The sequence below is a fragment of the Crocuta crocuta genome, unplaced genomic scaffold (assembly GCF_008692635.1).
Source record: "Crocuta crocuta isolate KB4526 unplaced genomic scaffold, BGI_CrCroc_1.0 scaffold13, whole genome shotgun sequence".
Lineage (NCBI taxonomy): Eukaryota > Metazoa > Chordata > Mammalia > Carnivora > Hyaenidae > Crocuta > Crocuta crocuta.
In genome coordinates this window covers 2,468,612-2,495,329 of record NW_027530007.1, presented here as the reverse complement: position 1 = coordinate 2,495,329, position 26,718 = coordinate 2,468,612, and the positions used below count along the sequence as shown (strand labels likewise).

At 51.7% G+C, this 26,718-nt stretch overlaps 2 protein-coding genes across 2 annotated transcripts in view; one reads left to right on the top strand and one right to left on the bottom strand.

The window, feature by feature from the left end:
* PIK3CD (phosphatidylinositol-4,5-bisphosphate 3-kinase catalytic subunit delta) overlaps nucleotides 1–2,211 on the top strand; it is a 44,258-nt gene extending 42,047 nt beyond the window's left edge. Inside the window, 1 exon segment of the mRNA XM_077763843.1 lies at nucleotides 518–2,211. Coding sequence (XP_077619969.1) covers nucleotides 518–655 — 138 coding nt within the window. The 3' untranslated portion in view covers nucleotides 656–2,211.
* A 72-nt stretch (nucleotides 2,212–2,283) lies between these two features.
* CLSTN1 (calsyntenin 1) overlaps nucleotides 2,284–26,718 on the bottom strand; it is a 41,782-nt gene continuing 17,347 nt past the window's right edge. The window contains exons 5-19 of the mRNA XM_077763968.1: nucleotides 25,472–25,680; nucleotides 23,406–23,555; nucleotides 23,107–23,292; nucleotides 20,303–20,551; nucleotides 19,798–19,919; nucleotides 14,079–14,241; nucleotides 10,777–10,833; nucleotides 9,228–9,382; nucleotides 7,493–7,641; nucleotides 6,966–7,192; nucleotides 6,249–6,419; nucleotides 5,794–5,939; nucleotides 4,656–4,791; nucleotides 4,136–4,320; nucleotides 2,284–3,766 (exon numbers count right to left, since the gene is read on the bottom strand). Coding sequence (XP_077620094.1) covers nucleotides 3,569–3,766; nucleotides 4,136–4,320; nucleotides 4,656–4,791; nucleotides 5,794–5,939; nucleotides 6,249–6,419; nucleotides 6,966–7,192; nucleotides 7,493–7,641; nucleotides 9,228–9,382; nucleotides 10,777–10,833; nucleotides 14,079–14,241; nucleotides 19,798–19,919; nucleotides 20,303–20,551; nucleotides 23,107–23,292; nucleotides 23,406–23,555; nucleotides 25,472–25,680 — 2,503 coding nt within the window. The 3' untranslated portion in view covers nucleotides 2,284–3,568. The remainder of the gene's footprint in view (nucleotides 3,767–4,135; nucleotides 4,321–4,655; nucleotides 4,792–5,793; nucleotides 5,940–6,248; nucleotides 6,420–6,965; nucleotides 7,193–7,492; nucleotides 7,642–9,227; nucleotides 9,383–10,776; nucleotides 10,834–14,078; nucleotides 14,242–19,797; nucleotides 19,920–20,302; nucleotides 20,552–23,106; nucleotides 23,293–23,405; nucleotides 23,556–25,471; nucleotides 25,681–26,718) is intronic.

The following is a 26,718-nucleotide window of genomic DNA, read 5'->3' as shown; positions in this document are numbered from 1 at the left end:
CCTGAGCCATTGCAGGGGTGTCGGGACTCCCTGGGTCCACCGCTGTGGTGGTTACACTCGTACAAGACAGTGAATGAGATACATTCCCTCTCCGTTGAAAAATGCTCTTCCTTCCTGTGTCTTTCCAGCCTGGGAGAAGCCGGGGGTCGGAGGGTTGGTGGGTCTCCAGCCGCTCTTGGTGCCCCCCGGTTCATGCAGAACAAAGCCGCCCCCTGCTGTGCCACCACCTCCCGGGGTTAATGTCCACTGCGGGAGGCGAGGCCACCTGTCCAGCTCTGGGGCTTTGGGGGGCTGGCTTCCTGGCTGGGGCTGGCATCCTACTTTGAGGGCGGGTCAGGAGGCCGTCCCGGTTTGAGAGCTGAACAAAGAGCTCTTCCCAAGGGAGGGTCGGTGGCGCCATCTCCGGATTCCCTTCCCGCAGTTCCTTCAGGAGGGAACTGACGGCGGTCGGGCGGAGGGGTGTGCCAGGACGGGCCCCCTCTGCCTTGAGCTCACTGCTTTGATGACTCTGCCCCAGGACTCTCTGGCGCTGGGAAAGACCGAGGAGGAGGCTCTGAAGCACTTCCGGGTGAAGTTTAACGAAGCCCTGCGGGAGAGCTGGAAGACCAAAGTGAACTGGCTGGCCCACAACGTGTCCAAAGATAACCGGCAATAGCAGCTCCTGCAGCTTCCCCCCACCCGGGGCCCGGAGGCAGCCGGCCGCCCGCCTTGGGAACCAGGCACCCTCAGCTGTCCTCCGGGGCCCAAGAGCCTGAACCGCACCCCACGGGAAAGAACCTACAAGACTGCCTTTTGTTTACACTGGTTATTTATTTATGACTTGAAATGTTTCAGGAACTCGACAGCCATAAATGGAAATGCATCCTCTGTGCAGGGGAGGGCCGTCCTCAGCCACAGCCCTGCGCTTCGCTGAGAAGACACCGAGTCGAGCCCTTCGGAGGCTGCACCTCGCTAAGGACCGTAACCACGAGTCTTCCAGCTGGTGAATCGGGACCCAGCAAAGACTGCTCTCCCCACCGGGAAGCCTGCCTTCCTCCCAGGCTCCCACCGCGCTGCCCAGGGCTTGGCGCCCGGCCGTTACCTGGTGCCCACTTGTCCGCTCGCCCCCTCCACCTCTGTGCTCCCCACGGGCTGAGCGCGGGGCAGCTCCCAGAGGAAGTCTGGGTACCCACTAGAATCAGGGATGCTTGCTTTCCACTTTTAAAGTGACTCTTGGGTACGGGAAATCCTCTCCTCTCTTTGCTGTAAAGCAGTTTTGTTTGTGGGTAAGAAAACAAAACGAAACAGCCAAACTACTTACTGAACCTCTGTGGCTCAGAACGGCCTCCACCCCCTTAAAGTATTCTATATGCTGGTCCTCAGGACATTAAACAGACCTGAGCTTGACTTAGCTCAACGTGCCATGGATCGAGGTCAGAGTACTTTGTGCAGTTGGCTCTGACCTGCCTCGTAAAGCAGGTTTTAAGGAAGGCAGGACCTGATCTCCAGAACTCTCTCCTTTGGGAGCCTACTTGAGAAATAGAAATCAGGTTCCAGAAACCTGAGCAAGGTCCGTGGTGGAGTCTCTCTCTCTGACGGTACTTACTTAGCCTGAAGCAGTTCAGGCTTAGCCTTAGGGGGAGTCTGGGGAGCTCCAGAAATGCTAGGTTCCTGGGCCTCTTTAGCTGTCTGAAGCCAGCTCTGGACAGGGGACTAGGAATCTGGGCTTCTAGAAGCCCGCAGATGATCCTTATGTGTTAGAGGCCTCATGAGGCTGGGCAGAGTCAGGAGCAGCTGCCCTGTGGACAGGGGCGGGGGCTTCGAAGAGAGGAAGGGCCCACTGCCTTCTGTGGTCAGTGAGCAGCAGGCACGCGGCGCAGTCCACACGTGGGGAGTGCTGCCCACGGACCACTGCCGACCACACTCTGGTCCCAGCTAAGCGCTGAGGTCATCGGCCCCCTGCACCCGCTTGGAAGTGGGACAAGCCGAGTGTACGTCTCCGTGATGCTTGCTGACACGGGCCTGTGTGCTGCCCGGCCTTCTGGCTCCGATGCACGGCCTGGGTGCTTGGCGAGGAGAGTATTTTCTGTTTTTGTTTTTGTTTTTTTAAGTTTTTTTCGTGTTTCTGTATGGGGAAGGGGAGTTCAACACAGCCGACGGAGGGCACTCTGTGAAGCCCTCATGTGAGAGGGAACAGCCTACTGAAAGAAATAAAAGCCTTTTTATGTTGTGTTCTCAGGTCAAAAACCAAACCAGCGAGCGCAGGGTTAGAACAAAACCAGGACGAGACAGCACGCGCCCACGGGAGTTAGAGCCAGCACTTTATTGTGGCGGGGACACTTTCTGACCTCATCAATATACACATCTGCGAAGTGACACCGCACAGGGTCTGCCTTAGCATCTACCATTGTCTACACAGAGCAGCTACAGCGACAGGACATGAGGGGCGGCCACACACGACGCATGACAGCCGCAGTGTCCGCGAAACTAGCAGTTATGATCACAGAACAGTATTCAAGATTATTTCCCCCCCAGGTTTAGAAATCTAAAATTTTACATGTAAATTAAAAACAAAGTGCTGTCGGGGTTTGAGCTCATGACTTGTCCTCTCCTTTTCCACCCCCCACGGGCCGAGCAGCAGGGCCTCTCACTCCTGGGGAGCGGGGTTCGCCTCTGGGGCCGCTGGGGGGAAAGCCCGCACTCAGCCTCAGGCGTTGTTGAGTGCGGGCCGCGCAGGCCGGTTCTGTCTCCACGCCAAGTGGCCGGACACTTCGCGCCATCGGTGCGCGCACTCACCGGCAGGGCGTCGGACGTCGAGGAGGCACGAACCTGAGGCTGCACACAAGGAGTCCAGCTTCCTGTGCAAGGAGCTGACGGTCTCAGAGGAGTGTGTGAAAGAGGCCAGGAACCCCGGCACCCCCACCCCTCTGCCAGACCAGAAAGGGGTAGAATCCCAAAGCAAAGAGCTGGCTGTTTCTAGCCTCCGGTGAGGGCTCCCGATCCGGTCCCCCGCTGCTGAGCACTGCGGGGAAGTCCGTGCCCCCTGAACCGCCGGGGCACCCACTGAGGGTGTGCACTGAGCTGGGCCCAAGCGGGGCAGGTCCCTCTCCTCCGGAGTGGGGGTGGGGCTGGAGCCCGCGGGGCCTCTCCTGTGTTTCAAGCCTTACTCTGCATGCCAGTCCTGGGTCACACTAGCACGGAGGACACGAGGAATCCCAATTTATTTACAAAATATTAAAAAGTCAGTTCATCATCTACATATTAACCCCCATTCTGCCATTTTATACATGCACTAGTTTGGAAAAAATAAAGACTTTAAAAAAAGAAGAAAGGATTACGAGGCGGGAGGGAGCAATTTTAACCCTTTGTCAGTGAGTCCAGGGATTGCAGCTTTTCTGGAGGCGTGAGGGGGCTGCGCAGAGCGAGCCGCGGGGAGCTCAGAGCGAGCTGGGTGGAGGGCAGGTGTGACACCGAGCGGGGAGGGTCTGCAGACCTACTGGCCGGAATGACTTTGTACACCGTGGACCCTTGAGGCTGGGGCAGCGGAGTCTCCTGAAGCGGAAGGGGGGGTTGCGGGGGCGGTGGGGGCTCAGTAGCTCAGGGTGGAGTCATCCCACTCCAGCTGCTGCTGCCGGTTCGCGCTCTGCTGGTCTCCGTGCTCCCCCTCCTCCTCCTCACTGCTTTCCGACTCGGCACTGGTGATGTCATCTTCCTCCTCCCCGGCCTCGCTCTCCTCCTCCTCTTCCTCCTCCTCCTCCTCCTCGCTACTGTGCTGGTCCTCGTATGTCTGACACAGAGATGGCACGTGACCCTGGTGTCCAGTGCCATTCACCCTCCGGGAGCCGCAGACAAAGGGGACGCCTGACAGGTCACCTCGTCCAAGACCAAAGGGGAAACACAGCTCTGCTCCCCACCCACAGGGGCTGTCATGCACAGGGAGTGCGTTTCTCCTCTCGCTGGGTGGCACGAGCTTGAGTGAGGCCTCTCTGAGACTCAGTTTACCCACCTGTCCCTCACTGAGTTGTCATGTGGATCACATGACATTTAAGCCACAGAAACACGGAGACGTGACGGCCACGCTGCTTCTCTGGGGTGGGCCTAGCTTCGGCCCTTGCCCGCTGCGGTTTTGTCACGGGGGCTGCTGGTCTGCACCTACCTCCATGGGGTTTACGGTGATGGTCAGAGCGGAGTCGTCCCAATCCATCTCGTTCTCCTTCCCGGTGTCCTGGTCCCGCATGGTCCGCTGATGAGCAGCCCGGATCCGGAACACCCCCAGGATGATCATGAAAACCAGGAAGCTGACGCACACCACAATGACAACGGTGGCGGTGCTGGGGACAACTGCAGAGAGAGGAGCGGACACGGGGCTGTGGTGGTGTGACCCGGCCCGGGGGGCGGTCGTGCCCTCAGCCCCGTCCTCCACAGAAAGACACACGCACGCACGCACACTGATGCGGCATCTGACCCGGAAGAGCTTGAAGAAATGTGAGCAGAGTCTCAGCACAGGTTTCAAGCCCACGTCCAGCCACTTCCTGCCCTGGGCTACTTGAGTCCCTGTCGGGTGGCCTGCGGCCATGGCTGTTCGGAGCTGGGGCCGGGCTCTCGGCAGGAGGGTGTCCCCCGCGCCCCACCCCCCGCCTGACCCAGCCGGCCCTGCTGCTTGCCCGCAGGCCTACCTGCGAACGGGTGGGGGCTGGCCAGGTTGTGACCTGAGAGATCGACAAAGGCGTGACGCTCCGGGTGGACGAACTGCGGCTGGGCGGCCATGTGGCTGGCGTGCTCCATGGGGCTGGCCGTGTGAATGACGTTCACCTGCAGAGAGACACACAGGCGGCCTGAACGTGTCCAAGAGGCGGAAACGCAGTTCAGGAGCTAAGAGGACCAGCGCTATGCAAAGGGGTCCCCGGACCAGCCCTGGCGGGTGGACGAGAACAGAACAGAAGCAAACTGAGGGTCAGCACTGAGACGCCGTTTAACTACCTGACGTTTTCGCACATCCAAGAAACACGGCGCTGTTCTAATGATTCCCTCTAACTGTATTTTGTAGAGGAACCTGTCCACAAAAGAACAGCAAAACCGCCACAACTGTCCCTCACCACAGGCCACCTGAGAAGCACTGACACAGCCCGTGTCCCTGCCTTTCCCCCCAAACCACAGCCACATCAAAGAGCACAAATCCTAGTCATTCGTTTCCTTTTAAATTTGTGACCCTTCGCCTCCAACAAACATGTGTCGGCTTTAGTCCCGTCACTTGAGCACCGTGCTGCTGAGGCCACCGCGCAGACACGCAATTGCAGAGAGTAACTGGGCCCGTTTCTCCAGACCACGGAAGCCGTGAGTGATTAAGGGGCTGCAGTCCAGGCCTGTGGAAGACTTCAGAGCTGGGGGGAGCACCCTCTGACCACCATGCCCTGAGTCACCGCGACCAGGGTCTGCAGACAGCACAGTGCCCCTCCCCCTGGGCCTGCAGGCCACAAAGAATCTTTGGGTCCCTGGGAACTGCTCTTTGTAAAACAGTGTCAAATCTCAACAAACCGCTGTGGCCCTACTCACAAGGTATCAACTGCCTCTAGCTCTTGACCATCTCCTTCCAAAGCCACCTCAGGCCTCCATGATGGGCACGCTGGATGCACCCCTGCCCACCCAAACCTGCGCAGGTGGGACCTGAGGCAGCCCCCAGGCAGGGAAAGGCTGGTGCGCCAAGGCCGTGGCCCGCATGAATGCTGCAAAAAATGGTGTTTGCAAGCATTGGGGCCATACACGGGCACCCAATCACCCGCCACTGGCCCCTCTCAGCGTGGGCCCTGCACGCACCTCCACCTGAAACTCGTTGCTGACGTAGCGACCATTGAGCTCTGAGCAGACGAGCTTGAACTTCCGGTCAAGCAGGGACCTGGTGTGCCAGTTCCGATAGCGGAGGAGGCGAAGAACCTCCTCATAGTTGGCCATGGTGTCCACACCTGCAGGGAGGAGGTGAGAAGATTGCCTGGTGGCTGCAGGCAAGACCAGGGTCAGGGCAGGCTGGGGTCAGCCACAGGGGCGGCGGGACCACACATGCGCGCACTGTGGCTTTCCAGCTGTGGGTGAGAAATGCAAGTGCGCAGGCACATCTGTCCCTCTCTGGGGCGCGTGCCATCGTGTGCTCGACTTCCCTTCCTGCTGGGACAGCACGTGCAGCCCCCACCGATCCTGGTGAGCCTCTCCTTCCCCGCTGCCTCCAGGACCCCCAGAGCTCGGAGACAGGAGGCGGCACCGTGACCCACACTCACCCGTGAAGACCATGCCCAGGTCAGAGCCGCTCACTGCGATGCCCTTCTGCTGCAGGCGGGCCGTGTCCACCTCCAGGCTCTCCTGGGCCGGGTTCAGGTCCTCCCCGTCCACCGTGACTTCGCAGGTGTCCAGGTCATGCACGATCTCCTCGGACACGAGCGACTCTTGAACTGCAAGGACACAGTAACCCCGGATAGCAGAGGCCGTGGGCCGGGGGGGTGGCCGCACCCGGTGGCCTGCTAGCTCTCCTTGAGCTCACAAGCCCTTTGAAAAATCAATGACAGAGGCCCAGGAGAGTCCCTTTCAAGGGTCGGGGTGCTTTATGTGTCTGGGAGGACTGGCCCCCCGACAGGCCCCTGCCCACTCAGCAGGAGCGGCAGCGGGCCCTGCAACTGGCCTGAACCCTCCCAGCCTCCCCAAGGGCATCTCAGATGCGGACGTCACACTGCAAGATGAGGCGAGGGCTCTCCGGGTGGGTTTCCAAAGAGCATAATGGGTGCTCTCTTCAGCAGCACAGATACCAAAGAGCATGAGCTCTCGTCCAGGGGTCAGATTCCAGAAGCCGACCCAAGTATAGCATGAAGACATCCAAATCTCTCAAACTCCCAGAAAAAAAGAAGCCAGTAAGAAAGCAGCAGCAGTGGGGTTTCACGCCCCCACCCACCCCGGGTTCGAGCCAGGGTGAGGGTGACTATCCCAGGCAGGAGAGCTGTTACCTGTGGGGTCCTCGTCCCCTTCCCCTTCGGGCTCCACTTCTCTCGTGATGGTGCTGATGATCCGAAGCTCAGGGAAAAGGAAAACCCCTTCTGGGCTTTCGAATTCCGAAGCCGCACGAGCAAAATGGTGGACCCCACTCAGGCTGACCTTGGGCTCCTCCGGCTGCAGCACCATCACGTAACCGTCCACCGGGGGCACTGAGATGCAGGCGGCCTCATTAAAACACCTGCCAAGGGACGGAGAAGGCAAGGGTCAGAGTTTCGAGAAGCGGTCTTGCAGGCTACCCACAATGGCACATGGAGGGTGCAACAGGCAGGATTCCCCAGGCCCTGGGGGCAGAGGCTGTGGCCCTCTGGGAACGGGCCTCCTCCACACTGGTAAACGCCGTCAAACCCTCTGGGAACAAGCGATGGCCCACCGGTCTTTACAGACAGGAGGCTGGACTGTCTTAAAAATCTAAATATACACATTTTCTTCTCAAGAGTCACAGGCAAAGGCAGGTTGATAGTTAGAAATCAGCACCTACTTGACTGTGGTGGTGATTTTGAGTCTTCGGATCCCAGGTGTGGGGAACTGCCGTGAGTTCAGGTAGGCGACGTGCTGCATGGCTTTATCCAGCTCCCCAACATCGTCTCCCTCCAAGGTCAACGCCAACTGACTGGGGTTGGTATGGATCTGAAATCATACCAGAGAAAGGTGAGAAAAGGGGCTCTAGTTGCAAGAAGCCGAAAGCACAAAGCCTCTGGCAAAGAGGGTTAGCTTGGGGATCGATCTGAATCAGTGACCTGGAGGGGAAAGGGACACAGAATTGGCAGTGATGAGACCCTCTTCTTCAAGGGTAAATCCCCACGGAGCAAACCTATCTGAGATGTAAGAGATATAGGGCGCCTGGCTGGCTTCGCTGGTGAAACGTGCAACTCTTGATCTTGGGGCCGTGAGTTTGAACCCCATGGTGGGTATAGAGATTACTTAAAAAAAATTAAATCTGGGGCGCCTGAGTGGCTCAGTCGGTTAAGCTTTTGTCTTTGGCTCAGGTCACGATCTCACGGTCCGTGGGTTTGAGCCCTGCATTGGGCTCTGTGCTGACAGCATGGAGCCTGGAGCTGGTTTCAGATTCTGTGCCTCCCTCTCTCTCTGCCCTTCCCCCACTTGTGCTCGGTCTCAAAAATAAACATTAAAAAAAAAAATCTTTGGGGCTCCTGGGTAGCTCAGTCAGTTAAGTATCTGGCTCTTGATTTCAGTTCAGGTCATCATCTCACAGTTAGTGAGTTTGAGCCCTGCACTGGGCTCTGTGCTGACAGCTCAGAGCCTGCTTGGGATTCTCTCTTTCTCTCTCTCTGCCCCTCCCCTGTTCGTGTGTGTGCTAAAATAAATAAACTAAAATAAATAAATAAAATCTTTTTTAAAAAAAGAAAGAAATACCTGTCTTTGGTCTCTGTCCCCAGTTTCTGGCACAGAGCCTCTAAAATCCTGGACATTTCCCGAGTACGAGCACCTTTAGTTACTCGTACTAAGCCCTTTCCAGGCACACCAGCGTCTGTGTCACCAGGCAGACTCCGGGGGGCTGAGGGTTTCAGGACGGAGCCAGCTGCCACAGGGACAGCCATGTGAACAGGGCCGGCACGTTCACACCCAGCCCTGATCTCTGGCCAGTGATTCAACCGGCTGTGCCTGATGTAACAGGAGCTCCGTAAACACCCCGCAAGGCCCGGGTTTGGGAGCTTCCAGTGTGTGCAGGGAGGCGCTCCCGGAGAGGGTGGGCAGCTCCCTCCTCTCCCTCCTCACCTGCCGGCTGCACAACTCCATCCCGTTGTTCCTGGGCTGCGGTCTTTATAATAAACCAGCGGTGCTAAGTGCTTTCTGAGTAGCTTAAGCAAATTACTGAAACTGAAAGGAAGGGGGGATTATGGGGACCCCCAACTTCGTAGCCAAGTTGGAGAGAAGTGTGAGTAATCCAAGGGCCTGACACCCCCACTGGCCTCTGCAGGGGGGGCAGCCTCGCGGGCCTGAGCCTCCCCCGGGGGGCGGGGGCCACGCTAACTCCAGGGAGTCCGTGTAGGAAGTGAACTGAACTGTGGGACCCTGCAGGCGCCGGGAGAGCTGGGGACCGGTCAGTGGGCCACCCCCAGTGTGTCTGCTGTCAGGTGTCGTGAGTAAAAGCAGGTCCAGAGCGATCACAGATCGAGCCTCTGCCAACAGCCCGCACCCTCATGCCCCAAGAAGCAGCGAGCGCCGTGCGGGTGGGCGGGCGCCCGCGTTACCTTCACGCCCCTGCCGTCCTCAGGAAGCTGCAGGTCCAGCCCCTCCTTGCAGGTGTACAGACAGTCAATCACCTTCTTGTCCGCGAGTTTCCCAGAACGGACGGTCAGGCCAGCCAGGTTACCCCGGAAAAACTGGGTCATGTGCAGGTCGCCGCCTGAGGGACGCAGGGGAACAAAGCAGGCAGTTACGTGTGTGGTGCGGGCCCTCCTGCTTCACCTCTCAATGCAGTGTTACCGGTGGCGGCGGCTTGATGGAGGGACATGCGGGTTAGTTCGTACCACATCCTGTTAGCCTTGCAATCTATATGGAAGCGCAATGGAGAAATTAAGTCGTTTATGATCATGCACATGGCCTGGAGAAAAGAGGTGTGGGGGTCCCTCACCCGAAGCCAAGAGGTCCCACGAGTGTCCCCACACAACCGGCCACCCCCTGGAAAAGGTGGCCTACGCTGCACCGTCAGCCTGGTGCACAGGTGACACTTCCCACAGCCCTGTGGACCACTCACTGCCCTCTCAATCAGCTGGGCCACACTCTGGGTGGCTTTCTCTAACTGAGCACAGCTGGGGTTACATACAAACTCGGGGCCGGCCCCAGAGGCACAGGACTAGAGAGAGAAAAGGGTGCTTACTACCCACTACCCCTGTCCACACCTAAGAGGCCTCCTGCGCTATCTGGCTGAGCCCCACTGGGCCTGTCCCCAGGACAGCTGGCAACTGAGGGTGTTCTAGAAAACAGAAACCCAGAAAGTGGTCCTTGTCAGACCGTAGCCGAGAGCCAAAAAGCAGGTGAAAAGAAGCTGGTTCTCGGGGCACCTGGGTGGCTCGGTCAGTCTGATCCCAGGGCTGTGGGACTGAGTCCCACGCACCGGGCTTTGTGCTGGCCGCCTGGAGCCTGCCTGGGATTCTCTCTCTCCCCCTCTCTCTGCCCCTTGTCGCTTGCGTGCATGCCTACCCCCCTCTCAAAATGAATAAACAAAAAACAAACAGAAAAAAAAAGCAGCTTATTCTCACAAAATGATTAAGGAGACCAATGACTGATGGTGAGAGCATGTCTCGTTCCTGATAGGACTTTAGACACTGAGCCAACACCAGGGACAGAGATTTCTAAGAAACCTATGTTTAAAATCTAGTATCGGTCAGAACAGAGTATCTAGAAATGAGTCTCTTCCTGTCTCATGGTTCAGCCGCATGGGAACTGGGCGGTGGCCTCCCTGATGCGGCCGGTGAGATTTCAGCAGGGAACCGCCTGTGGTGGATTCAGGGTAAAATTTTGGGGGGAGGGGGTCCCATGGGGGAGAGGGGGTCCCATCAGCGCGGAGCATTAATAAGTCTAATGAGTCGTTTATCCTCACTTCAACTGCAGTCAGAACTGGCAGAAAAGGGTGAATCCCGTGAAGTGGGGCGGGGTGGGGGGAACGCATAATGCAAAGCAGCAGCTCAAAAGGTGTCTGGGACCAAAATGCAACTTGGGCATTTCATGCGAAACGTGGAATGAATTGATGTCTTTAAATGAAACACAAGAGTGAACCGTAGGGAAAGATCCAGCAACCTGCAGAGGCCATAGGCACAGGCTCGGTTTCATTGTCATTTTCAAATGCTGGATACTCTGTAGGAAAGCAAGACAAAGACAATAGAAAANGATCACCTTTTCGGAAGCCCCCCGCCCCCTGCCTCTCGTCGTTCCTCCCTCATCCCGTCGTCCACGTGCACCTTGCCTAATCACGGGCCGAATTCAAAATCAGGTGAACAGCAGCTCGTCCACTGAACTCACAATCTCCAGCTGCTGCTACTGGGTGGGGCAGCGACGTGCCGGGCCCAGCGATGCCGAGCCCCGGGCCCGCGCGCTCTTGTCCCACAGGGAGGACGTCCATACAGACGAACTGGGACAGCACGAATAAGCATCCAAAGCCTGGTATGCGCATGGTAAACATGTAAAAGCATGTAGCTTTTGAAAGCTCAGAATGAGTTCACGTTGGTGTAGACGTTAACCTTTAAGTGACAGAGAAATGACGATGTTTTTACCCACTCTTTCTGACCAGGAAGGGAGACTCAGAGGTTAAGAAACTCACCCAGATTAACAGATAAGCAGCAGTGGACCTGAGGCTTCTAACCACTGACCCTCTAACCGGCCCCGGGCCGGTGTCCTGACAGCAACGCCAGGCCAGGGAGGACACACCCAGGGACTGAGCACAGAATCTCCACTTTCCAGATCCCGTCGCGGGAGCACTCCACAGCCCACAGCTCGTCCTGTGCTGCAGCAGCGGGGGCACTGGGGGCCGGCCAGGCGCATGCGGCTGCGCTCCCACAATGTCCCCAGGTGCCTCCAGAACACCAGCAGGAATGACATTTCAGGGGCGCCTGGGTGGCTCAGTTGGTTAAGTGTCTAACTTCGGCTCAGGTCATGATCTCATGGTTCATGAGTTTCAGCCCCGCTGACAGCCTGGAGCCTGGAGCTGCTTCGGATTCTGTGTCTCCCTCCCTCTCTGCCCCAGCCTTGCTGGTTCTCTGTCTCTCAAAAATGAGTAAATGTTAAGAAGAAGAAAAAGANCCAGGCGCATGCGGCTGCGCTCCCACAATGTCCCCAGGTGCCTCCAGAACACCAGCAGGAATGACATTTCAGGGGCGCCTGGGTGGCTCAGTTGGTTAAGTGTCTAACTTCGGCTCAGGTCATGATCTCATGGTTCATGAGTTTCAGCCCCGCTGACAGCCTGGAGCCTGGAGCTGCTTCGGATTCTGTGTCTCCCTCCCTCTCTGCCCCAGCCTTGCCGGTTCTCTGTCTCTCAAAAATGAGTAAATGTTAAGAAGAAGAAGGAGGAAAAAATAAATAAATAAATAAAAAAAAGGAGCGACATTTATTTCAGCCGATGTGGGTGGGGCTGCTGCCCACAGCACGCGCTCTCCACCGTGAACTTGTACAGACTGTGTTTCCTTATCCGCTGAAGGAAGGAGACCTTCCTCCGGGTTGGTGACATCTTATAAACCCCGTGTCTGGTTCGGGAACTTAGGTGTGTTTTTCTGGCGGAGGACGTTGAGAAGCTCCGGTAGAAAGACGCAGTGGCACCGACAGGAGCCAGGAGTCATCACAGAACACGGGGCTTTATTTTAACCCAAGCAGCAAAGCTCTCAGGTTTGCACTTATATTTTTATTCTTATTTTATTTTATTTATTTTTTTAATATTTTTNACAATGAGCTGTTAAGACCCAGCAACTAAAAAATTCCTATTTCCCTGATAATTTGTTTCTCATTCCTTGGTCTCAAATTCTACTTTCTCATGGATGAACCGTCCCTGAAATTAAACCTAGAATTAGCCGAAGAAGTTCACTCTAAAATGCTATCTTAGGGGCGCCTGGGTGGCTTAGTCGGTAGAGCATCCGACTTTCGCTTAGGTCATGATCTCGCGGTTCGTGGGTTCGAGCCCCGCGTCGGGCTCTGTGCTGACTGCCAGCTCAGAGCCTGGAGCCTGTTTCGGTCTGTGACTCCCTCTCTCTCTGGCCCTCCCCTGCTCACGCTGTCTCTCTCTCTCTCTCTCCTAGAAATAAATAAAAAACATTTAAAAAAATAAATAAATAAATAAAATGCTATCTTAATCTTGTTAATTTGCAAGGATTTCGAGAAAATGATGAAATTCAAATTCTCTAAAATTAAAGCAATGCTGTCGTGGGCACTGGGCTATTTTATTATCTTTCTCACCGACCTCAAGGGTGCAATGTTCCCACAGGGAGAAAAAACATGCACAAGGTCTGTTTAGCCGCGATGGTGGCCCAGCCAAGTGTGCGGGTTCACGTGAGGGCAGACTGAGAGGTCCGTGACCTTGGACAGGAAAAATTCTGTGCTACTGCCACTAACTTGTGAAGTTTAGCTTTTGCTCTGGGTCTAAATGTCGGCTACAAAACACAGAGGCATTAGTGTCATGGCCATTTTCCCAGCATGCTGTGCTGCTGCAGACATCACAAAGCCCATCACTGCTTTCAAATCCCAGCAGTCGCTGAGCTGGCTGCTAGAGCTTTCTCTCCATCTGTCAATAAAGCAGCCCAGGTATTTCAAAAGATTTGCCCATTTCAAAAGATTTGCCTTTTGGTGCCATGATGACTCTCTTCCAATCGAATTGGCTGCCTCAGAAATCCTATGTGCTGTATTTCACAGATTAGTAAGAAATTATCCTGGGAAGGGTCCATATTAGACCACGGGCCCTAAATGCACCAGCTTTATGGTTTCAAATCCAGATGCCACGATTAACCAGGTGGGGTGACCCTGGGCTCTGAGCCTCAGTTTCTTTGGCTATAAAATGGGGATAAAAACTGTTCCTTCCCCACAGACTTACCACTATGGAAAGTAATGGGCACGTGGCCCACCGGTTAGAAAGTACTAATAAATGGTATTGCTGTCCTACCCCATCCCACCTCTCATGGAGTCCCTTTCAGCACAGCCCTGCGGAAGCCCACAGGCCCAGCTTATCCAGCACTGAACACTCTGGAAGGGTCCTCTGGCTCAAAGTATATTCCCAGTTTCGTGCCTGATGGTCAGCTGTGGCCCCTTTGTCTTTGTGAACTTTTCGACGAACAGACTAACTTATACCACTCCCTCACTCGCCCTCTCCTTCTGTGTGATGCTTCCTCCCGGGTTCCCGGGGAGGGTGCCGGCTGCTGCAGTCCTAGAACGAACCGTAAGTGACACCCCCGGAGTATGGCATCAGCAGTGTTCCCAGAACAGCCACGCCCAGGAGAAGGGACGAAGAGATGAAGGCAATGCAGGTAAAACACTGGGACAAGCCTGCCTCCACCACCAAGGCCACGAGGCGGCAGGGCTGAATCCCCGACGCCGGGGAGAGGGTGCCAAGGACCGTCCATTACCTTGCCAGCAAGCCCCGACCACGAGCTGAGTTTCAATCTTGGATGGATGAAGCGGGTAATCTTCGGTCACAGAGAAGGGCTCGTGAGAAACACCGTCCACGTAGAGAGTCACGCTTGGGAATTCCACATTGAGGACGTAGTGATGCCACTCCTCATCACAGACCTGAGAGAGGTCGGGGGAGAAACCAGAGCATGAGGGGTCTCCCTTCCCGCACGTCCAGAGACCATGAAAGCAAAACAACTGGGTACGGAGAGCAAGTCGCCCATGAGGACTAATGTCTTCCGAAAAAGGAAAAGGATTTCTTAAAACTCTAACAACAATGTACATCTCACTCAACCACATCCCACCTAAAAGGGCCAAGGCACCACTATCCCGTCCAGGACATTCCAGACCAGCGGGGGGTGCCCACTGCTCATGTGACAGGGCCCGGTTCTCTTCTGCCAACAGACTGACACCAGGAGATTCTTTTTTTTTTTGAACATTTAAAAATANGCATCAGCACTCCTGTATCCCTTGGGTAAATTCCTAGCAGTGACACCAGGAGATTCTTGTATCCAGAAGCTGGACAGCCTCCCACGGAGCAGGCTCAGCCCATCAAGATCCATGCCTTTTCCAGATCCAAATGAAAACCACCTCCCATTTCAGAATAAGCCATGCTGTAGCTCATGTATTTCCTTTTTTAACTGAAAGGTGATGATGTAAATAAACGTGAGCATACAGCTCAGAGGACATGATAAATTAAACTGTATTCCTTCCCCATCATGAATGAACATCCCTCCCCACCCCTGTGCCAAAGGAAAGTGCTATCAACAGCCTCCAAATCCTTTGGGTCTGGCACTCTCTGATCTTTGGCTTCAGAGGAAGAGGCAGGTACTTGAGACCAGAGACAGGCAGAGAAAGAGATGGAATGGGAGAATGTTTTTATTTCTTAAAAAAAATTTTAATGTTTATTCATTTTTGAGAGAGAGAGAATACACACATGCACAAATGGGGGAGAGAGGTGGGGGGGGAGAGAGAGAGAGAGAGAGGAATCGGAAACAGGCTCCAGGCTCTGAGCTGTCAGTACAGAGCCTGATGCAGGACTTGAACTCAAGAACCTTGAGATCATGACCCGAGCCAAATTTGGACGCTCAACTGACTGAGCCACCTAGGCTCCCCGTATTTTTAAAAATGTATTTCTAAATAAGCTTGACCAATTTACACGTTCTAAAAACCTGAACCAATGAAAGTTAAACAAACCAGATATATCACAACAAATGAAGAAATTACCAAAGAATATCCCCCAGAGAAAAGCAGCTGCTCCTGAATGAGTTTATACAGAAAAAAATCCAAGCCTCTAACACTCTGCACATGCCTGTTACATATGCACAGTGTATGCGTACGTTTATATATTACATGAAACCTTTTTAAATGAAGGAACTGCACGGCAGGCAAATCACCTGCGAGGCTGATAATAGCTTAATTTTAGCTTCTCTATTTAAGACAAGTTCTGTAATATAAGCTCCTTCAGAAAGCGATTTATATTACACCTAGCTCTTAAAGTATGGCAGGTTTCCGGGCGATTAGCAGAATAACACTGCATTTGAAAGTCCATTTGGCTTTTGTCAAAAGTCCCTGAGAGCACAGACAAGACAGTGGCACAACTGGCATAATTTTCTAATTTCCTGGAAAACTGGGTGATCAGGAGGGGCACAGCCCAAAGCTGCAGACGGCACGCACAGCACTGCTCAGTCCGGTGCCCGTGTGCACCGTAAGACGCACGCAGGTGGAGAAGAGCACTGGGGCTTCTGATCCAGGGGATATCAGAGGGCGGTGAGGCGGTACTTACCTGTTGAGAAGCTTTACGACGGTAACAGAAGAGGGAGGCAGAGCCCTAACACTAGAAAAAGGATCGTGCTAGCCAACTCTCTCCTTTGAAAGTGCAGGAAAAGTGGGGCGCCTGGGTGGCTCAGTTGGTTAAGCGTCCGACTTCAGCTCAGGTCATGATCTCGCAGTTCACAAGTTCAAGCCCCGTGTCAGGTTCTGTGCTGACAGCTCAGAGCCTAGAGCTGCTTCAGATTCTGTGTCTCCCTCTCTCTGACCCTCCCTGCTCATGATGTCTCTCTCTCTCTCTCTCAAAAATAAAATCTTAAAAAAAAAAAAGTGCAGGAAAAGTAACTGTATGTGAAAATGAGGAGAAGGATAAAGGATCACAATTTAATCCCATATGAACTTTTCAAGAGAAACAAAGCAAACTGATGGAAAGACACTCCTGCGACACACATGAAAATGATCATGTGTTGTCTGAGAACACGCTGGAAGATGTCAGGAAGGTGACACAAAACACGGAAGTATGTTGATCAGGACCGGAGCAACTCAGATGAGAGCTGACGAATCAGGAATGACTTGGATAGAAAGTGACAGAAAACATAGATAAAGGATGCCAACCAAAGGCGAAGGGTCCCCAGAGAAGAAAAGCAAAGCAGTGATGAGGGAGGGTTAAGAACTGTAGTGCCAAAAAGTTGCCTGAAATACCAAGCTGCTTTAACCTATATACTAAGAAAGGTCACACCACATATCTGGGAAAACAGAGCCCAAACAATCAAAACACGTACATAAAATTAATTGGCTTTAAAAAAGAAAAGAAACACACCCTTTGGTCACCTAAACAAAAGAACCAAGTATCTTATAAGGGAAAGAAGATCAGACTGTCATCAGACTTCAATGCAACGTCTTATGTCAGAAGACAATGGACAGAGAAATTTTCTGTTCTTGTAAGTCTTTTTTTTTAATGTTTATTTGAGAGAGCAAGAGCGAGTGGGAAAGGGTCAGAGAGAGAGAGAGAGAGAGAGAGAGAGAGGGAGGGAGGGAGACGCAGAACCTGAAGCAGGCTCCAGGTTCTGGGCTGTCAGCAGGGCTTGAACCCACTGACTGTGTGGACTGTGAGATTATGACCTGAGCTGAAGTCAGACGCTTAACTGACTGAGCCACCCAGGCACCCCCAGACAAATTAAACTTTAAAACAAAGACTGTAACGAAAGAAGATCATTATATCATAATTAAGGGGGTCTAGGGGCACCTGGGTGGCTCAGTCAGTTAAGCATCCGACTTTGACTCGGGTCATGGTCTCATGGTTCGTGGGTTCGAGCCCCGCGTCGGACTCTGTGCTGACACTTAGCTCAGAACCTGGAGGCTGCTTCAGATTCTGTGTCTCCCTCTCTCTCTGCCCCTCCCCTGCAACAGACAGATCACCTAAGCAGAAGATCAAGGAAACAACAGCCTTGAATGACACACTAGACTAGATGGACTTAACCAATATATTCAGAACATTTCATTCTAAAGCAGCAGAATACACACTCTTCTCAAGTGCACATGGGACATTCTCCAGACCAGATCACATATTGGGTCACAAATCAATCCTCAACAAGTGTAAAAAGATCAAGATCATAACATGCATATTTTCAGACCACAACACTATGAATCTTGAAATCAACCACAAGAAAAACTTTGCAAACCAACCGCAAATAGTTGGAGGTTGAAGAACATCCTACTTAAGAATGAATGGATTAACCAGGAAATTAAAGAAGAACTTAAAAGTATATGGAAGCCAATGAAAATGAAACACAAGAGTCTAAAACCTCTGGGATGCAGCAAAGGCAGTCTTAAGAGAGAAGTATGTCATAATTCAGGCCTTCCTAATAAAGAAGAAATGTCTCAAATACATATCCTAAACTTACACCTAAAAGAGCTGGGAAAAGAATAGCCAAGTAAAGCCCAAGACCAGCAGAAGAAGGGAAATAATAAAGATAAGAGCAGAAATCAAGGATCTCAAGGGGCACCTGGGTGTCCCCAAGTCAGTTAAGCGTCCAACTTCAGCTCAGGTTATGATCTCGTGGTTCGTGAGTTTGAGCCCCGTGTTGGGCTCTGTGCTGACAGCTCAGAACCTGGAGCCTGCTTCGGATTCTGTGTCTCCCTCTCTCTCTGCCCCTCCCCCACTCATGCTTTGTTTCTGTCTCAATAATAAATAAACATTAAAAAATTAAAAACAGGGACGCCTGGGTGGCTTAGTCGGTTGAGCGTCTGACTTTCGCTTAGGTCATGATCTCGCGGTTAGTGGGTTCCAGCCCCGTGTCGGGCTCTGTGCTGACTGCCAGCTCAGAGCCTGGAGCCAATTTCAGAGTCTGTATCTCCCTCTCTCTCTGACCCTCCCCTGCTCACGCTGTCTCTCTCTCTCTCCTAGAAATAAATAAAAAATATTAAAAAAAAAAATTAAAAACAAAATTACCCTATGACCCAGCAATTGCACTACCAGGTATTTATCCAAAGGATACAAAAACGCCGATTCAAAGGTACACATGCACTCCAATATTTATAGCAGCACTACCAACAATAGGCAAATTAGGAGACAGCCCAAATATCTATCAACTGATGAATGGATAAAGAAGATGTGATGTATACATATACAATGGAGTATTACTCGGCAATCAAAAAGAATGAAATCTTGCCATCTGCATCAATGTGGATGGAACCAGAGTGTATATGCTATGTGAAAGAAGTCAGAGAAAGACAAATATAGGATTTCACTCATATTTGGAGTGAAGGAATATTTGTTAAGGAACAAGACAGATGAACACAGGGGAAGGGCAGGAAAAAGATAAAAACAGAGAGGGAGGCAAACCATAAGAGACTCTTAAACACAGAGAACAAACTGAGGGTTTGCTGGAGGGGAGGTGGGTGTGAGAATGGGCTAAACAGGGGATGGGCATTACGGAGGCCCCCTGCTGGGATGAGCACTGGGTGTCATATATAAGTGATGAATCACTAAATCCTACTCCTGAGACCATTATTATACTGCATGTTAACTAACTTGAATTAAAAAAAAAAAAAAAGATTCTATCCCTCTCTCTTCGCCCCTTGTGCGCACACTCTCTTGCTTTCCAATATAAAAAAAGAAAAGAAACACCTGCTGTGATTTTAAAGGAAAGGCTTCCTCAGTATACAGCGCCCCCTTGTTTCCTGAAATGCATCAATTTTTTTTCACGTGATACTTGCTTTTTATCACAGAAACTGTTGGGAAAGCAGCTTTGCAAAGATATGCTATCATCAAAAGGGATATAACGTGACCTAACGGTGACACAGTAAACTCCCGCAAGCTAGTAGCTTGTGTGGTTTCTGAAAGATGTCAAGATTGCTGGCTCTGTGACAATCTAAAATGTCCCGTGGCACCCCTAAATCTGCCAGAGCACCCCGGGGGCTCCTTGGCACAATTTCGGAGGCAAGGCTTTAAATAATGAATAAACAAATACAAGGATCTCAATCCCAATTTTTAAGCAAGTGCTGCAAATTTCAATAAATTACAACACAGTGTTTTGAATTTAAAGCATGTAATTTCTTTACATTAATACTGGGTGTGTAAAATACACACTTATAAAATGAAAACCTTAGGCTTTCAGTTGAAAGGAATTCAAAGGATTTAATCTGCTATCCTATAACCCACCAGTAATATAAGGTTGTTTTTAAATGTCATCAGAAGAAGCTAAAGATGTAAATTAGACTATAGTTACTATAACAGATTTGTGCCGAAAGCGTCTACATACATTGCAAAACTTTCTTCTATTTTTCTATTTATTCACAAATATAAACATACCCTGCCCATACACAGCTGGTCCTGTATAAAGCTGCAATACCTAGTTATATGCTCTGAAAGGCCGTAAATCAATGAGTTCTCCAGGCACTCACCTGATTCAACTTCCAGTGGAATTCTGCAGGTTTGTATTTCTTCTCTTCGGAAGGATCCTGGCGGAGGAGGAAAGTAAGGCGGCAGCCGTGGACGTACAGTGAATAATGGTGCCGGTTCATGTCTGCCAAGAGAATTCCTACCAGTGAATTGCCAACTTAAGACCCAAAAGAGAAGTGGAAGCTATTTCCTTCATGGATTCTGAAGACACGGGTTTAACACTTATCGGTGATCAGCATAAATGAACTCTCCAGTGGGGCGGAGGCAGGGTTTAGAAACACGCACACTTGGGTTTTCCTGAGATGTGGGGCCCAATTCACGGAGTAAAACGAGCCACCAAACACCAGTACAGCATCTGGAGGACACTGCGCTTGGGCACAGAACTCAGGATGTGTGTCACCAGCCAGCCTACGGGAGCCTCTTTTGGGCAAGAATAAGGGGCCTCGCCTCCAGCGACCACTGTGGCGGCCACCCAAGTACGCCGCCCTGACTGCCAAAGTAACCCACCTGTTTTGTCTGAGCTACAAAGGATCGTCTCCTTCTTCCTGCCGAAAGGCCCGTGCCGCATCCACACAGAAATCGTAAAAGGCTCTTTCGGGTTGACGGAAACGACACCATCTGGGATCCTCACTGCTTGGGTGCCATTGAACTCGAAGACCTGGTCACTGTCGTGGCCGTTGTCGGTGGGGAGGCCAACAGTCCAGTTCAAGGATCCACTCGGGGACGGGAGCAGCTCGGTGGTGCCAGACGCAGCGCCTAAGCCGACACGAAAACACTCAATACACATGGCGCGAAGGACTTGGGAGGTGGGAGTTTCGAGGCCACGCTGAGGCAACACCCTTATCTTCTAGTTACACAATCTGCTAGCTCCCGCTTACGTTGCTCAAAAATAAAGGCTTTTATTTTTTAAAAAAACCATAAATAATAACTGGGGGTATTTTTTTTAAAAAAAGGGGGCGCCTGGGCGGCTCAGTTGGTTGATTGTCCAGCTCTTGATTTCAGTTCAGGTCATGATCCCACGGTTCATAAGACTGAGCCCCGCATCGGGCTCTTCGCGGACAGCACTGAGCCTGCTTGGAATCCACTCTCCTCTCTCTGCCCATCCCCCTCTCATTCTCTCTCTCTCTCTCTCTCTCTCTCTCTGCCTCAAAAAAAAAAACAACAAAAACCCCCTTTAAAAAAAGAATAAAAGGAAGAAAGCATTACTTATAATCCCACTCAAATAAATATATCCACTATTTTAAAAAAACTGGGGGGGAGCCGCCTGGGTGGCTCAGTCAGTTAAGCGTCTGACTTCAGCTCAGGTTGTGATCTCATGGTGCATGGGTTCAAGCCCCGAGTCGAGCTCTGTGCTGACAGCTCAGAGCCTGAAGCCTGCTTCAGATTCTGTGTCTCCCTCTCTCTCTACCCCTCACCTGCTCACACTCTGTCTCTCTCTTTCTCAAAAATAAACAAACATTAACAAAAATTTTTTTAAATTCATTTTCAAATTGGCTTCACACACAGTGTGAAGCCCAAAATGGGAACTGAACTCACAACCTTGAGATCGAGACCCGATCTGCTATCAAGAGTAGGATGTTCAACCGACCAAGGCACTCAGGCACCCCCCCAAATATATCCACTATTAACATCTGGGTGCAAACACTTCCAGTCTTTTCTCTACGAATATACACATATTATAAAAAATAGATTCCTACGATGTATATATGTACATACATTCCCATTAATATTCTTCCCTAGCAGATTTTGAAAATGTCTCAGCACTTCACTGCACAGAAACACTGTGACTTATTTAACTGATCTCCCTGGTGAATCTCGGACAATCCTGAGACTGTCCCCACTCTTTTCTATGACAAACCCTGGCTTCACGAGGACTTCCATGTGACTCCACGATTATTCCCTTAGCGTAAATTCCTAGAAATGGAGTCAGTTAACGAAGAAACATGGAAAAAATTTCCAGCAGTTGTTACATACGGCCGAGCTCATTCTTCTATTAACTGTGCCCACACGGGGGAACACTCTGCGAGCTCTCCCGGTCACCTGGTCCTCTGCTCCTAGGAGCAGCATGACCTCACATACGACCTCGGTCAAATGACAGTCAGTGCCTGCCGCTTCCTTCCTAAAAGTGAGAAGGTATCCCCCTCTACTCCCAACTGAATTCCTCAGTAAACATGAGGTCACCACCACCTCCTCTGTAGGCCTGATGGGCACACGGAACGAAGGAAACACACACACAAGTGCAGAGCGTGCAGGGAAAGAGAGGAAATTCTTTCCACTCTTCCTCCCTAACTGTAAACTGTTCTGCTGAGAAAATGTTCACTTAATACCATAAAAGATAATGGCCCTGGAGAGAGAAAATACATTTTAAACATTACACTTAAATATATACAGTTTAAAATACGTCCTGGTCCTCCCACCTTCCAGGTAGATTTCAGTATGTGAATATCTGGACCCAGAGTCAGGCAACACTGGCGAACATTAACCATTAGGATAAGCCAGCAGAGGATGAGCTTTTTCGCTTTCGCGTATTCCCGTTATGTAAGAAATCCAGTTGCTTAAACCTACAGGCTGTAATGAGGCCGGTGGAAAGACAGGGGACACAGCAAAGCGCCACCCGCAGAAGTGACAGAGGCTCCTGAGGCGCAGCACACCCTCTGACCACGGAGAGCTCGTGGAAGCTACGGGTACCTCTTCACTGGCCAAGTGAGCCACTCTTCCTCGGCATTTTCCACGACAGGCATCCATACCTCCCTCTACTTCATTAGACAGACCAGAGAAACACCCACAACTGTTGGTGAAGACAGAGGGCGAGGCCTCGATAGGATTCGTCACCACGGGGTCTCTGGATTTCACGTAATGTTTATGGTAAACAGAGTCCGCTGAGCCTCGGAATTAGATAGGAGGGCCCTTAGTTTTCGCTTTCTACTTCACGTTTGCCAAATGCTATTGCTTTACTTGTATTTTTTTCTTCAGTCCTTAGATAAACATCTCATTTCAAACTCACTCCACTTAACATAATTAATCCCTCTCTCTTGATTATCCTCAATGTACGTCAGAGAAATACTTTCTTCGCATCACAGGTTCCTAAAATGCCCACACAGGTAGCATTCTGAACGGGCTTTAGGGGGTTTATGTACCTCCTGAAGCCCACCCAGCGTGACAGGTAGCCAGTAAGGCTATAACGACCATGCCAGAAAGCCACAGTCTGTTCTGTTTAGGGTTATGAACACCCCCCCTTCCCCCCCCTTCACTCTTCCATCTGAAAGGGTGTCTCTTGCCCTCACTGAAGGCCATCAAGCAAGGCCCCTTACCGCACAGCCGGTGAAGAGATTGCTCAGAGTAGGTGTCACGGTCACAGCCTTTCCCGATGTGGCCGGTCTCCAGCTCTACCGTCGCCTGCACCGAGGCCACGGGCTCCCCGCACGTCTCCAGGTGGGCGTCTGGGAGGAGGGCCAGAGGGCCCGAGCCAGGCTCGTACTCGATTCTCTTGCTCCATCCTGTGTCGGCCCACAGAGCCGGGGGTGGGGAAGGAGGAGGACTCACACGTTAGGGCCCCTGGTACGTGACGCATCAGGACAGGTGTGAGGGCAGAAAGGAGAATGAAGCTCACCTTGCCAGCCGGGGCTGCAGGCGGGCTTGACGCTGACCTTCACCAAGACATCTTCCGCTGCCCTTCTCTTCCCGCAGTCGTAGGCGGTGACGGTCAGCTTGTACTGCTGTTCCTTCCCATAGTTTAGCTTTTCCGTGTTTTTTATATAACCTTCCAGAGAAGGAAAAACAACAGTGAGAAGGCAAAGCTGTGCTAAAATACAAAGTACACGTGCTCTGGGGCACCTGGGGGGCTCAGTCGATTAAGCGTCTGATTTCGGCTCAGGTCCTATCTCGAGGTTCACGAGTTCGAGCCCCATGTCAGGCTCTGGGATGACAGCTCAGAGCCTGGAGTCTGCTTCAGATTCTGTGTCTCCCTCTCTGTCTGCCGCTTCGCCAGCTCACAGTCTCTCTCTCTCTCTCTCAAAAATAAATAAATGTTAAAGTATTTTTTTAGGGGCACCTGGGTGGCTCAGTTGGTTAAGTAACTGACTTTGGCTCAGGTCATGATCTCACAGCTTGTGAGTTCGAGCCCCGTGTCAGGCTCTGTGCTGACAGCTCAGCCTGGAGCTGCTTCAGGTTCTCTCTCCCGCTCTTGCTCTGACCCTCACCCACTCATGCTTGCTCTCTCTCAAGAACATATAAAACATTTAAAACATGTATTTTTTTAATTAAAAAAAAGTACACATGCTCTGTTATAAACACAGACACGGAAATCAAACGTATTCTTGAGATAATCAACGCTCGGTCTGGCTTTCCTGAGCTTGAATTTACACTAAATGTGTCCTGAAGGGCTGCTGAGACAGAAGGAATAAGTCTACACACTTCAACCTCCGTTTATTCTCACAGCTCTTCTTCTTTGGTTTTATATTTGCTTTAAGATTAAGTAGTTAACATATAAGAGAATAAAGAAGACAAAGTAATTCAAGTACTTCAAATACTAAATACTAAAGCAAGCTGCATTAAATATTTCTTGCTAAAAGATTTACCGTGTGTGTGTGTGTGTGTGTGTGTGAGAGAGAGAGAGAGAGAGAGAGAGAGACAGAGAGAGAGAGAGAGAGAGAGAGAGACAGAGAATATTTCTTGCTAAAAGATTTACCGTGTGTGTGTGTGTGTGTGTGTGTGTGTGTGTGTGTGTGAGAGAGAGAGAGAGACAGAGACAGAGAGAGACAGAGACAGAGAGAGAGATTCCCAACCCCACCTACTAGAACAGGAGCCTGCTTCTGAAATGGGAACAGATGTCTGCAAAGTGTGTACAATGTCCATAATTTCATCAGAGATTCTGGACTGTGCATTAACAACAGAGACACTGCACCACTATCAAGAAGCCGTAACCTAACAGGAAGCTCTAGCACGAGTTCATCCTGCTCAGTTACCAAGGACAGGAGGATCTGGCACTAAAGGCAGAACCCTTCATCTTCAAGATGAGGCCGAAGATCCAAATCTAGTGGAGAACAGACCAACTAAAGGTCAGTCTTTTCAGATGCACTTGATGGAAAAGTGGGAAGGTACAGATTAAAAACATGTCAGGTGGGGGGTTTTATTAGACCTTGGTGGAAGAGGGAAAAAGAAGGGCACCCAACAAAAGAGCACACGACTTCAGGTGCTAGCAAAAAGGCTTTCAGGGGACAGAGTTAAAAAAAAACACAAGAGCGGACCAGACACCATTAGGTCTCTGCTATGAATGCTTGTGCGCCCAAGTCTGAACGCTGAAGTCCTAGCCCCCAGTGTGATGGTGTTGGGAGGCGGCACCTGGGGGAGGAACTTAGGTCTGGATGCAGTCGTGAGTGTGGGGCCCCCAGACTGGGATCCCCGAGGGCTCTCCCCCCGCCGTGCGAGGACACAGAGAGAAGAGGGCCGCCTGGGAACCGGGACTCGGGTCCTCAGCAGACACTGAACCTGCCAGCACCTCGATCCTGGTCTCCCCGCCTGCAGAGCAGAGCGGACAGTCTTCTGCCTGCGCCCCCAGCTCACGGTACTGCTACTCGAAGGGACAGACGCAGCTGGTCTCCGATCGGAGTCCCGCCAGCGGGCAGGCCTGGCCACGGACCGTCGCCCTGCTGAGGAAGGCCCACCCCTCTGACGCACCATCTTTGTCGACAGCGAATGGCACATCTGGAGTGACGATTTCGTAGCTGCAAATCTGGCTGAACTGGGGGGAGCAGTCTGCGTCCACGGCCTCCACCCTCAGGATGCTGTCATGCTGCTTGCCCTCAGTGACCGTGGCTTTGTAGGACTTCTCCCTGAACACGGGTGCGTATTCATTCACATCGTTCACCTGAATGTGGACAGTTGCTCTGGAAGAAGAACAAAAAGCCATGTGTTTGGTTTGTTTCTTCCCCCAAAGTACAGCAATTCTGCCCTGTTTTTACATTTCTTTTTGCTAATATCTTATTTCACAAAGTTCATAAGATGGAGACAAAAATTAAACTAGTCACAGTTTTTATTTAAAAAATTTTTTTATTGTTTTACTTCTGAGAGAGAGAAAGAGAGACAGCGTGAGGAGGGGAGGGACAGAGAGAGAGGGAGGCACAGAATCTGAAGCAGGTTCCAGGTTCCAGGCTCTCAGCACGGAGCCCGACGCAGGGCTCGAACCCGCAAACCGTGAGATCATGACCTGAGCTGAAGTCAGGCGCTCAACTGACTGAGCCACCCAGCCGCCCCTCATGGTTTTTATTTTAGCATGGAGATGACTTGAGAAAGTTAAAATAGGGATTTAAGTTGATTCTTCTAGGTCCTAGGAGTAAGATGGCTGGTAAAAAAAAGAAAAGAAAAGAAGAAAGGCAGTAAAATAAGAGACCTGGGGTTTTCTTGACAATATGGGACAGGCATGCAGAAGAGAGAAACTAGGTAAGACAAAATCAGACCCAAAGGAAGAAAGAGTAAGACAGAGACAGAAGATGGAAACACGGGCGGGGAGTCTGATTAGGAGCATGGAAGCCGGTCCTGCCCCGCTTCTAAGGAATGGAGACCGCAAGCAACCCACTGTTGCCCGTCACCCACTAAGTGATCCAACAAACGAAGGACCTCCTAGTGACCTCAATGCTCCTTCCCCGGCAGACCCCGTGCTGCCACATTCCACCTCCCCCGCTTGGGCTTGATGAAACTAAGGCCCCGTGGACTTGGCTACAAAGAGAGGAAACGTCAGGCTGAGGGCTATTGATCAGGGAGTGGTTCTGACTCGGACAAGATCGCTGACTGACACAGACCTTTTCAAGGACAACAGTCCTATCAGCCGGCGTGAAAAGGACGAGTTGCTGCTTGCTGGCGCTCAGCACCCCAGGGTGCACCAAGACCCTCCACGCCCAACTCATGCACCCTCCTGATGGGTCTCG